The sequence below is a fragment of the Catharus ustulatus genome, chromosome 8, assembly GCF_009819885.2.
Source record: "Catharus ustulatus isolate bCatUst1 chromosome 8, bCatUst1.pri.v2, whole genome shotgun sequence".
Taxonomy (NCBI): Eukaryota; Metazoa; Chordata; class Aves; order Passeriformes; family Turdidae; genus Catharus; species Catharus ustulatus.
The window spans coordinates 4079876-4092917 of NC_046228.1; the positions used below are offsets into that span (position 1 = coordinate 4079876).

The following is a 13042-nucleotide window of genomic DNA, read 5'->3' on the forward strand; positions in this document are numbered from 1 at the left end:
ACAGGTGCCATCATTTCCTGGTTATGGTTTCCTTTGTCAAGCAAAGTATTTGGAATTCCCCTTATTCTGTTTGTTTTGTCCTATGTTCTCTAGCTCTTATTTCACTTTGTTCCCCACAGCTCTACATATGTAACTCCTCACTCTATCCTCTCCCCATTTCACATATTCCTTTCTCTACACCATCACTAAATCACCTTTTCCTTAGTCCCAGCCTAATTCTGCCTTCACACATTTTTTTTTTTTTGGGGCACATCCTCACTTCTTTTCTCCACAAGCTTATATTGCTTTGCTAGTGACAGAAACCTTTAGCTCCTATGATTAGGTTCCAATTGGCACTCTTTAGCAAAGCTAAAATTCTAAAAATAATAAAACACCTGAACACCAAGGAGTTACGACTTCCTAAGCTGACATCACAAATTCAACCTCTGCCCAACGTCAGCCATGTAACCCTCACTGCAGAAAAAGCCAATTAAAACTGCAGGGAACAGGGGTGGTGCACAACTACCAGAACAGGGGCTGGATGACACTGTGGTGAGGGCATTCTTCATATTTAACTCAGGAAGATCTTCATTTTTTTTACACCTATCAAACACCAGTTTCTATTACCAAAGAATCCACAGCCAGCTCATGACAACCTACAAAATATTCCATCTACAACTCATTTGCTATGTCTACCTGGTAACAGCTCAAGTTTGTCAGATTTCTGCACACACAGAGCTGTTTCCTCTCCATCACCACCTTCTCTGCAACGATCTGGTACCATTCCTGTTGTCAGCAAGTTTGTTTTCCTACAGGTAATAAAGTGCTCCTGGCTACACAGGCACTGATAGAAGAGAAGAAGTTGGAAGCAAAGAATGAATCCAAAATACTCACAGCTCTATCACCTCCCTCAAGCCTCAGCTTTTCTGTCCCTCCTTACTATCCACTGTAAAGTAAATATTTAAGTAGTGACACCTGACACAAGTGACCAGGAGAACAGTCTGAGTCTGCTCTGCAAACAGAGTTGAGTGAGACAGCTTTTAATGGCAATACTCAATAAAAAATACTTCTTATTTCCCAGTTCATCTCATTGGAAAAAGATTAAAGATTCAAAAATTTTTCCATCAGGAAGATCTGGAACTCAACACTCCTGCAATTTAAGGGTTTGGTCTCAATATTTGTTTCATGATCAGTAAAGGCTGCTACACAAAGTTTTTGTTTTCAAAAAATCTATAGATATTTATTGAACAAATAAGAAAGCAGTGGAAGTTTTCATAAATCAGATACTACAAAATATCTAAATTTTTAAAAGGTTATCTACAGGACTGAACTCAGCTCCAGACAGCAGATAAAGAAAATAGTTTCACTAACATTATAAGCAGGCAAGGAATGACAGATTTAGACAAACTACAATAAACAAACAAGCATTTCTTAATTAAAAAAAAACAACAGGAGTACAAAGATTGTTCTTCTCACTTCGGTTGTTTTAGTGGAGCCTTGTTAGGAGCAGGTGAGCATTTCTTGTAGAGGAGTAGCACCAGTATCTAAGTAGACCTGCAATAAATAAACTCTATTTTAGGAAGAACATTTAGAGCAATCATAAGCAGGTAGAACATTCAACATCCTAGGAGAGCAGAAAGCCAGTTTTCACTTGTACCAAGACACAGAATAAAAGAGTTTAATGATGAAAAAATTCTCTAATGTGGCACCATCTTGATGCACTAAGAATGCATTGTGCAGAAACACTGTGACTCAAATTAACATGCAAAAAGATCACTATGAAACTGCCATTAGTCTTCTGTCCTAAGTAACTTATTTTTAGAATAAACCAGAGATGACTCACACTACTGAACCACTAAAATATACCCATCATTCTTAGTGCCCTAAGGTTGGCACAAGCAACTTGTAAATGTCAGAAAAGCATATAAACCTCGTTAATGTTTTCAGAAATTCATTTAAAGATAGAAACAGGTCCAAAAAGATGCCTGTCTAAATGCATTGCAATTACGTTACAATTATTTTCCAAATACACAGAGATGCTCTGTCTTTTCTCAGCTCATTACTGACTCAAACAATTTGCCCTTCTGGGATCAATTGTTTGCTAATAAATAATTGTTTACAGTCACAAAATGATATTAAGGAGTATTCTTATTAGTTTTCCTTCTACAGCCTAATAAGATTCCAAACTAGCTGATTCCCAAGAGTCTAACCTTAACCTTGCTGTGTTTAACAGCCCAGGAAATGATGAACCATCTGTTTCAGAAAATAATGGAGGGCCAAGAGGAAATATTGTTTAATTGTAGATTAACCTCCTTGTACAGCAGAATGAAGCATCTACAGAATTAGCAACTCTAACTAGCAATGAATAAAAAAAAAACCCAAAACTGAAAGCAGTTCCTACTATTAGAAAATCAACAACAGCAAGTATTTTTTTATCAACTTTAAAAAACACAACAAAACAACTTATAAATGTATGTAACAAGTACAACCTGATTTTTTTTAATTAATTATCATATTTGGATTTGTCCACTTGAGGAACTCCCAAAAATAAAAACTAAAATAGTTCAGCCTTTTTTTTTTAATAAGTAACTCCAAGTGCGAGATGTGGAAATTATATAATAATAATATCTCATCTTTGTAGGTATAAAAGAGCTGCTCCAAAGCAACAGACAAGTCATTCCAAGGAGTGGAGGGAAAGGTCTTGAGGTTTTAAACTTGAGGAATTTGATCATTTATGTATCTGTTTTCACAGCCACTTTTAATAATGGAGACAACCTGATAAGGTGTAAGACAGATTGAGTACCAGAAGAGAAAAAAATCTAGCAGTGATAAAGCACAGGAATTTGAAAATAAAGCCAACTGTTCCTGTGCCTCCATCATTAAGGGCAGCACAATTCTGCACTGGGATGGCAATTTTTCTATGTAACATTCATGCCAATATGAGCTGAACAGGAATTTTTACCTCCATCAATCAGTTTGCCTCGTTTTGACAGCAACAACAACAGAAAAGTGTGTTCTCAAAGGGCTGCAGCAAACTCCAACACCCAGGAACTGAGAGAGCTTTTTCCCTTGATTTTACACAACCTTCCTAGAACAGAATCTAAATTCACTGCTCACTCTGACAGCTGGGTGCATACTCAGTGTGACAGATTGCATTCAATCCAAGTTTTAAATATCCAAACACGGTAACATTTACTCCAATAAATTATTCTTGAATTCTTCACTCAATTCCTGAAGCAATGAGCTTGCAATAACTCTACAGCTTCATATAATAGCACCTATTGAAAGAGGATAAGAGTTTGACATTCTTCTCCCACTAAACAACCAGGCACAATTTTATCCATCAGCCGTCTATCAACCTACGGATATTGAAAGCTTGGGCGAAGGCGATACCATCAAATCCAGCCCTACTGTCAAGCTGCACTATCTCCTGCCATCAATAATGCTATTCATGAATTTAGGAAAATTAATAAATCTTGGGGTGGAGGCTCATAGAGAGCCTCAAGTGCAGGTGAGGCAGACACTCACTTGGGCTTTGTTTCTGCATCTGTCACTTGGCGGATGTAGATGCCGTCCTCGGGGTGCTCGATGTCGTCCATCTCGTACATGTAGGAGGAGGCGATGGCCAGCGTGGTGCCGTCGTTGCTGAAGGCCAGGGAGGCAATGCTGGTGGGATAACGATGGAACTGGCACAGCCTCTTCTTGTTAAAGGGGTCCCAGATATTCACAAAGCCATCAGAGCCGCCTGCAAGGCAGGGTTGCAAAAAAAAAATGTTTGTAAATTATAACCGAGGAAAAAAAAAATCAAACTGAAGAGATGCAGTACAGGAAAAAAAGAAAACTACTCGTAATTACTTTGTCAGGAAAAACACAGGGTTGATTCATTCAGTAAAGAGCACAATGAGCATTTCCCAAACTCCCTGTTAAAGCAATTAACTGGAGAAAAGACTGCAATACAATTTTATCTCATAGCTCTCTAAATTCTAGGAAAGGAGTAAGGCAGAAAAAAACTTTCTAAGAGAGATTCTCATTGCATCACAGTTTTAAGATGACAATGAGACAGACCTGTGATTACATCTGCAGGTCCAAACACAAGCAGGAAGAAATATTAACAGTTAAGAACTCTCACTACATCAAATTCTTGGCATGAGTACAATTTAAATGCTTAAAAAGTCAGGGCATATGAAATAAAGGCTGATCTGTTTACATCAAAACTAAAGGAACTGATGCAAGTGTTACAAAGGATTGAGCACTTACCTGTAGCAAATGTGTTGTGGACATTATGGAAAGAAATGGCATTAACTGGATAAATCTGCTCGATGTTATTCTCCTTCAAACGGTGACATTTGAACGCATATTTCTTCTTCTGGATTTCTGGGCTTGGATCCAAATATTCCACAGCTACACGACCTTCAATAGAACTTAAAACATAACCCTAACAAGAGAAAAAAAATGGAGCTACATGTTTTAGAAGTTTACAACTGGAGAAAAGACTGCAGTACAATTTTATTTCATAGCCTTCTAAATTCTAGGAAAGTGGTAAGGCAGAAAAAAGCTTTCTAAGAGAGATTCTCATGGCATCATAGTTTAAAGCTGACAATGAGATTTGTGATTACATCTGCAGGTCCAAACACAAGCTTGTCTTGGGGGAAAAAAAATTTCAAGAGATAAGAACCCCTTGCATTAGCTCACCTACCCTCCAAGGCCTAAATATCTGAGATAGGAGAGATACTCACAGGACTATTTAGTTTCAGAATTGCATTGAATTAAAATTAGTTCAGAGCTTTATACTAACCACTAAACACTCAAGCTGAAATAGTATTTTGAGTGAAACTTGATTACAAGTTATGTTCACTTATCCAGTTAATTACAGTCCTGACATGGAGCAACCTGAGATGCTTTTATTATCACTTTTGAGTTAAGTCTGTAATAGATCTCTTCAGAAATAGGATTGCAATGATATCTAGCTATAACAAGGCTCTTTAAAATCCATCACACAATACAATCTGGAAGATCAGCTTGTTTTACTATAACTAGAACTGAAAATGGACAAAGCATTCATGCCAGTTCAAGAACAAGTAACTAGGTCTTGCAATTCCTGTACTATCACTCTGTACAGGGGAAAATTCCCTTACAAATTAGTTTGGCAGAGAAAGCCAATCTTCTTGCTTTCCCTGAAAAAGAAATACCACAGACACACCATGTTAACTTGCACAGAACAGCTGTAGGAGCACCTGAATTGTACAATTCCCCCTGGATAATGGATCCAGGGTTCTACAGAATCAGAGAGAAAAAAGAGAAAAATACATAAATGATATTCATGCAGTTTTAATCCTGCCCTTGTTAACAGACTGTTCAAGAACCCTGGGTTACAATGCATAAAAGCTTCTTAAGAACCACCAGTTCTGGCTTTCTCTCTTCTACTGCAACTGGGGAGGGGAAGAACGTTTCTTAATTACATGTCAGCATTGTGATTCATTAAATAGGCTATTTCTAAAAAGGAGACAAATCTTGAGGAACAAAATGACAACATCATATGCTGGTAAGTCAGTGGCAAACATTGCTAAGCTGCACTAAAAAGAATTAACGTACAGGAAGCCTCCCCCCCTCCCAAAGTTTGATTACAAAACACACCCTCACAAAAAAATAAACTTGAAAATAAAGCCCCATTTTCCTGAAGAATATTCAGCAGAAATGTGATTGCTGCCATACCTGTTTGTTGGGGAATGCTCTGATGCAGCGGGTCTGGTACTTCAGGCTGGATTCCCTTCGCTGCTGAACGTATCCCATGTTCCTCAAATCCCACACCAGCACCCTGCGACCTGCTGTCCCCACAATCAGCCTGTCCCCAGACACAGAGAGGGTGTAGACCTTCCAAAAAAATATTTACAGTATTTAATATTGATATTAGCCCGAAAAACCCCTGCTCTTTGAACAGAATAAGCTGTCAGCAGTGAGCTCTAGCACAACTGGTGACATCTCCCATGGAATGCACAGCAACACAATTCCCTTCAGCTTACACTTAGAACCCAAATTTGGGATAAGCAGCAGGAATGTGGTCAGTAACAACACCCTATTGTAGCACTCAAAAGCTCAAAAACTATTCCAAGCATTAAATTTACTGATCTAAATGGCAAAAGAAAAACCCATCCAAAGAAACAGGAGGGGAAGTGATGGATATTGGAATTAATCTCTGCTTGGTTTTGCATTCCCACTGTCAGTTTATGATGCTGCAGTTTAGTTTTACAAAACCACTTCACACATTTTCTTCTGTTTTCCTCCACCTGGTAATCAAGTATTTTTCTTTATAAAATTAATATTTTGAGTTGAGCTTCATGTTAATAAAAGAAAATAAACTGCCAAGAGATCATTAAAAAAACGCATTACTTTGTATAGTTTAATAAAATGAAGTGAATTTGAAGAAAGCAATATGCTTGACATATTAAAAAAAAAAAGATCATGGCTTAGAATTTTAACTCTACCCCAAAACTTGGCTCAGTGGGAAATTTTGGCTTATCAAATTTCACATGAAAATATTTAGTGCATGAATTTGTTGTTTCCAGCTATTGCTTGGGATGCAGTTCATCTGGTAATACATTAAAAAAAAAAAGAAAAAGGAAAGAGGTTTAGTAAAAAAAAAAACTGTGCTAAGGAATGAATTCCAAGTTGTTGATGCACATGCAGATGGAATCCATACCATCAATACCTACAGCTGTCACTGAGCTGCTAACAAGAGCAATGGATGAGAATGAGCCTTTTCCAGTGATCACATGCAGCCAAACACACAGGAAACAGAGCTTGGGTATTCCTCAGATGAGGAATGAGAAGTGTAAGAGATCTGGTATCCTGCCAGAAGAAATCAGTTTACTTTTGGCATGTGCTTGGACAATTTCATTTGCTTTCACTTTCTGCTTCTCTGATGGAGCCCAACAAAGCTGCTTGGTTCTGGTGAGACTGCACTGAAACATCAGATACAACAACTTTTCTCTTCATTTACTACAAATACATTTTCAAAAAAGTTACTTTCTAATAAAAAGCTAAACAGACAGGTGCGTATATACACACAGAGATTAAAAAAGCTTCCTTTAACCAATTCTCACCCCGCCCAGGATACTTTCTTCTCTAAAATGAGATTATTGAACTCTTAAGACTGAGATTTTAAGAGGGGAAAAGTCTTAAGATATTCACACAGGAGTTGCCCAAAATTTCTGATGATCCAAATTATTCCTGAAAATATAGAATGATGATCCAAATTATACCTTAAAAAGGGTAAGAAAACTTTGAGCTAATAGCAGTTACACCTTTTAACAAGGCAGCTTTTGTTATTGATATAAAAATTGGTCCAGAAATATTCATAAACACTATATAAAATGTGTTTGTGTACACATAGGGAAACAAAGGCATAAAGAACATGAAATATCTTAAATCTTCTTCACAAACTGATGTCACACCTGTACAGTGAGTGTTCTTTCTCCACCACACAGCCATAAATCAAATGAAACCGTTGTCATGCAGTGGAGTAGGTGTACACATTCATCAAAGGCAGCATTAAAAAAATGACATAATGAACCTTGCTGAACCAATAAGCAGCTTGATTCACTGTGGCTGTCCATTATATGATATTCTGTCAGCAATTTATCACAGTTCTTTACATGCTACATACATCTATAAATCAAAACTAGAAATAATGCAATTACTTTATTCTGCACAAAGGTCTCACCAGAAGTAGATCCAGCTCTGCTGGAACAAAAGTAAGAGCTATTTAGGGCCAAAGGGGAGTTAATGATGGCTCATAATTAGGACTTGACAATAGGATGTCACAGTGCTAAATGAAATTTTTAAAAGGTACAGGCAAAAAAAAAATATTCATATGTAAAATTATCCAGCAAGCCAGCCTGTGCTTAGGAGTCTCTGGAAAAAAATAACAGGAATTTCTGTTAATTCTTTCAATGACACTGCTGTAAGCAGCATGAGAACATCATATGGCCATTAGAAAAAGCTGAAGATACCATCTCATTTTATCTTATTTCTCTGAGTCTCCTATTAGCACAGAGAATTTCAGCTTTAGAAGAATATCCAAATTTACTAGGCATTAATACAAAACAGGTAAATCACAATACAAGCAATTCTGTTCGATTTTTTGAACACAAGCAAAAAACTAAAATATTATTTCAGGCAACATAAATGGCCTCCTACAGAGATATTTTCTGTGCACACTCCAAAACAATCAGGTCTTAGGACTGCCAGGGTCTGATACATCTAAAATGTCACCATTTAAGGAAATCAACTGTGTATATTATAATTAAGCCAAAATGTTGGGTTTTCCTTCAAATTTGTTTTAAATTTTAAGAAAGTTGTCCAGCACAAGCACCAAGAATTAAGAAACATTAGGGAAAGTTCAGAGCCCTAATCAAAAATGGCAATACATTCTGAATACCAATCTTTTAAAATGCTACATTTTCACCAAGTTTAAAAAAAAAAAAACATTAAATATAACTTCACAAATTCAGCTCACAGCTTCACAAACTCAGCCCCATCAGTGTCCTGTGTGATGTTTCAGCCCCAGGATGCATTATTTAACACCTGGAATGCAGCACATACCTTTTCAGGCTGGGAGAAGGTTCCTGCATTACAGGGAGTTCTGGGATCCCACAGTTTGACTGTCTGATCCCAGCTGCCAGTCACCATGACATTCACTTCTGGGCAATACTCCACACACCTGATAGGAGCATCGTGGGCACCAACAAGGTTTTCTGTAAGAAAACACAATGTACTGCAACTTTACTGGTCCTACAGTCAGAATGTGTGAAATAAAGAATTTAAAAAAGGACACAATTCCAGCACAAGCATTTTCTGACATTCTAAAGGTGCATTTCTATGCCAGAAGTCCCTATAAGCACAGCTCAGCCTTCAGAAACATAACTTTTGCAAAGATCAGGGCTGCTATATTTAAGCTTATGTCTCTTGAGCTTAGGATTTAAGAATTTTAGGCAGTCACTGAGAGATCTTCAACTTATAACACACTAATACATCAAGCAATTTAAAATTGTGTATATCAATAATATGGCAAGAGAAAGCAATTAGTATTACATCTTAATAAAAATATTAAAACACTTGTAGGAGGTCAGCTGTGGCAGAATTCTTTGAGCTTTTTAGTACCATTACTGCACACACTCATTTCTGAAGCCCTGGTGTTGGCTGGTGCTGGTGACTGGCTGAAATTTGTTTTTCTCTTTAACACTAAAAACACACAAAAAAGTGAGACAAACCAGTTCCATATTTTGCACCAATGAGGCACTGGAATTGTTATTTTCAAGCAATGTGTTCTTAAAAAAAAACTGTAGCACAAACCCATGCTTGACAAAAGCAAAAGCTTTATATATCCTCTGCCATGAAAGATAATTCTAAATACATCCAAACCACAAACCTCTGAAAAACAACATGCACAGTTTTAGTTCAGCTTGGCTACTTCCCCCTAGCTGAGTCAGTGTAGCTTATGGCAGAGCAGGATTATCATCAGAAAATCAATTCAAGGCATCCTGCAAATAACCACCAAACTTTCTGGCAATGCCAAATTCTTCCAGTTTTTTGGGAGTTCCTTATTAGGGTCACTGGTAATTCTGACAGATACTTAAATATCCCCCATCTAAAGAACCTGAAGAATACTCTGTGCATGTAAGTACATAAATCTGAAGCTCAGGCCAGTTGCATTTGGAATTCAATCTGCTCACCTTGGTCCGTGTTTAAGTCGTGCATTTTCAGTTGTTGATCCAGCCCTCCACTCCAGGCATGAGTAGGATCCTACAAAACATAAAATTTACCTTAATAAGTTTCCATGGCTGCTCTGCATTCATAACAGAGGATTTGCTTTCAAGAGTTTTGAGAAGATTAAGACACAAATGTCAAGGTTTGACCCAGATTTAAAGAGACAGAAGCTTTACAAAATGTTTAAGTGCTTTGAGCGAAAGGAATTTCTTTAGTTCAGAAGTAAAACTAAAATTTTTAGAAGTCAGAAGCTACACCAAATAATTTCTTCATATTTTAAATGACTGATAACCTAAGTCCCATCTAGGTGCAGTGCAATCCGAAGACTGCTTTAGAAGGGAGATACCATTTGAGAAGCTGAGTGTTGATCCAGAGTACAGCATCAGCCACATGACAAAACAGTCAGTGAAAAAAAGCACAGGTAGGCCCCTCTTTAATCTCAGGAACTGACAATTCCTCATACTTTGGGCACTCTACAGCTGTAAAATAATAATTTAAAAACCCCTCCCACACTTACATAAAAAGCACAGTCCAGGACAGCTCCTGAATGCTGATATTTGAGTCTCATGGTGTTGGCAGGAACATCATAGAGCCGAACAGTTGTGTCCCAGGATGAAACAAGCAGAAACTGAGATGTGTTTGGACTAAACTTTACTGATGAAATCCCATCATCTGGAGTTTGGTTGAGTTTGAACTCGTTTGATCCCGTCATCTGCAGACAATAAGGCACAGATGCAATTTTAATGACTACAAGAACACAGGCCTAGCAAGTGAACAAGACTGAGCCCTCTGAAAGGCAGACCTGAAAACTTCACTGCCTTTCACACAGAACAGGTTCAGAACATGCAAATTTCTCACAAACTCCAAAATTCAAGATGCCCATCCCTGTCCAAAACCTCAATAAATGCCTTTCTCTACAGAGAGTTTTTAAATATCAAATGCAACATGAATAAACAACACAAAAATATTATTATCATTATCATAACCTATAAGCTTAGATATTGTTACTTACAAAAGTATTTCCCTCACTCTGCTGTTTTCTGAAGTAAATATTTGTAAGTTATTGTGAACATCAAGAAGTTACTTTAAAAAACGTGTGATAGCAAAAAGGAATTGGATTTGAAAACTCCAAGTGTGTTGATTTGCTCCTGGATTGATATGGCTGTCACACACTTCCAAGAATTGCAACTGGATCATCTTCTAGATAGTTCTGGGCACTGTGAAACTTTCAGACCTTTAGGTTTCCATAATTGCTGTGAAATACGTGCAACACAAAGCTTTCAGACTCTTTCCCCCTCTGTTAGAATCCAAAGGGCAGGTAAAGAAAGGAAAGTTTTGTTCTGTGAAGGGCTGAAATGTGGAGTGACCATGGAACTGGGATATAACCAGTAAAAAACATCAACAATTCAATCCAACAGCAATGATTCCAAAGGCAAATGCAGTAATCCCATTCCAGGACTAGTTTGTTGGAAAATTCCAAGGAGAGCAGAAGCTATGAACTGCAAATTTCAGCTGGAAAACAGCTCAGACCTTACACTCTAAAAGAAGAAACTGCAGGTTTACACATCCACCAACAAAACAACCACAACCTCTTCTCAAGGCTTCTCAAGGCCTCCACAGCACATTCACCTTTGCTAAAGGGGCAGAGCAGTGAATCAGCTCAGATTTTCTGTAAAACTGTTACAGAATTCATATCCACAACTGCAAAGGCAAGATTACACCTCTCAGAATAAATCAGGAGACACGGGCAAAGTGCAAATTTAGGGCACAATGGTTTCAGCTCAGTGCTTGTCACCAACTAAACAATCATCAAGTTCTGTAATAAAGTGAGGAACACACATTCCTGCACTGGAGAGATTTTCTTGAGTGGGAGCTTTGCTCTCTAAGGCATCCTTCAAAAAGCACAAAAAAATACCCACTGTGTCAACAGAGAGGGTTAGTTCTGCTATTTAAGCATGAAGTGATGAGGGGAAAAAACCTTTTAATACTAAAGCTGCTTTCTGAGCTCCTTTTTTCAGCCCTGCTTTGGGAACACTTGTGAAATGAGAGGCTTGAGGTTTTACCACACATCTTTCCGTGGGAAAGCTGCTTGGAATTCAGCAGCACCTGCTGAGGATGCTTCAGATGCAGGTCCAGAGACACAAAATCTAAAGGAATTGAGAACAACTGAGAAAATTAAACTGGACAAGCTTATTGCTGTGCCTTCTTAGGCCAAAAGACTCAAACAACAAAACAAGAGGTTTGAGGTAAAAAATATTGTATTATTTGAGGTCTGGTACAAATTATTAACTGGCCCAAAAACAACTCCAGGAGGCAAAGCTAGAAACCTAGAAGAATGTCACAAAGATATTTTAAATCCAGAACAATGTTCATAATATTAGAATTTAAGTATATCCGGCCTCTTACAGATGGTAAAAAAAAAAAATGAGACCCAGAGCTCCACATTTTCACAAAAATAGCTGGACTGCCAAACCACGGTGCTGTGCCCACTTCAGACAACTAAGTACTGGTAAAATGTTGTGGCACCACAATAAAAAAAGCTTTTAAATATTATAGAGAAATGGATTACAAAGAAATGGCGATTCTGACTTAACTATGGGGCTCAGTTTTCAAAAAAAAAAAAAAAAAATTTTAGTCAACAAGCAAGAAATGCATGCTTTTATAGCTCCTCTCGGCACAGGGTCACTCAGCTGGCCGGAGTTGCTGGAACAGAGCAAAACGCTCTGGTGAGAGCCTCGGAACTCCCCGCCCGCGCTTTTATTCCCAAAACACGAAAGCCAAAGTACCGTTTTCATGCTGAACGAGCTCCTCCCGCTGCTCCGCGGGCCGCCAAGGAAAAGCTTTCGGAGTTAGGGCAGCGCCGAGGCCTCGGTCCCTGTGGAGAGCGCCGGGATGCGGAAAACGCTGCGGGAAGGGAAGAGAGTGAGGGAAGGGTTTGGGAAACAGAGAGGGAGGAGAGCACAGCGGGGAACGAACGCACAGCCGGGCCGTGCCCAGGGTCCCAAGCCCGGATCCGGATCCCGGTCCCGGCCTCACCTCAGGCTCCGCCGCCGCCCGCGCGCGCGCACTGCCGCCCGGCCCCCGCCATTGGCCGCTTCGAACGCGCGTGGCGCTGCGTCCCCGACGTGCCCCGCGAGCCCGCCGCCGCGGGGCATGCCGGGAGTTGTAGTTCGCGGCTCCCGGGGCAGTGGTGGCGTTCTAGGGGTCGGTCCCTTGTCCCCGTCCCACCCCCGGTGGGAACGGAGGGGCACGGGAGATGTCCCCGAGGGAACACACGGGATGGTGCTGCGGGGAAAGA

The 13042-nt window shown here is 39.1% G+C and overlaps 1 protein-coding gene across 2 annotated transcripts; it reads right to left on the reverse strand.

Moving 5' to 3' along the window:
* Positions 1–1191: 1191 nt before the first annotated feature.
* On the reverse strand, positions 1192–12824 carry BUB3 (BUB3 mitotic checkpoint protein). 2 transcript variants are annotated; one of them, XM_033066637.1, is made up of 9 exons: positions 12781–12824; positions 12531–12648; positions 10262–10456; positions 9711–9780; positions 8581–8732; positions 5692–5850; positions 4237–4414; positions 3508–3724; positions 1192–1533 (listed from the first exon to the last, which is right to left on the reverse strand). In XM_033066637.1, the coding sequence occupies exons 2-9, from the start codon at positions 12537–12539 to the stop codon at positions 1524–1526; spliced, it is 990 nt and encodes a 329-aa protein (XP_032922528.1). In that variant the 5' UTR covers positions 12540–12648; positions 12781–12824; the 3' UTR covers positions 1192–1523. The 2 variants fall into 2 exon arrangements, with proteins under 2 accessions (XP_032922528.1, XP_042635473.1); XM_042779539.1 differs by lacking the exon at positions 1192–1533 and having other exon boundaries at positions 3504–3724.
* Between the last annotated feature and the right edge of the window lie 218 nt (positions 12825–13042).

Excerpts from the sequence above, each read along its gene's own strand:
- BUB3 (XM_033066637.1), bottom strand. Across the intron at positions 9,781-10,261 it reads TCCTGGACTGTGCTTTTTAT|GATCCTACTCATGCCTGGAG; the intron begins GTAAGTGTGGGA and ends TATGTTTTGTAG. Across the intron at positions 5,851-8,580 it reads CCTTCTCCCAGCCTGAAAAG|GTCTACACCCTCTCTGTGTC; the intron begins GTATGTGCTGCA and ends TTTTTTTGGAAG.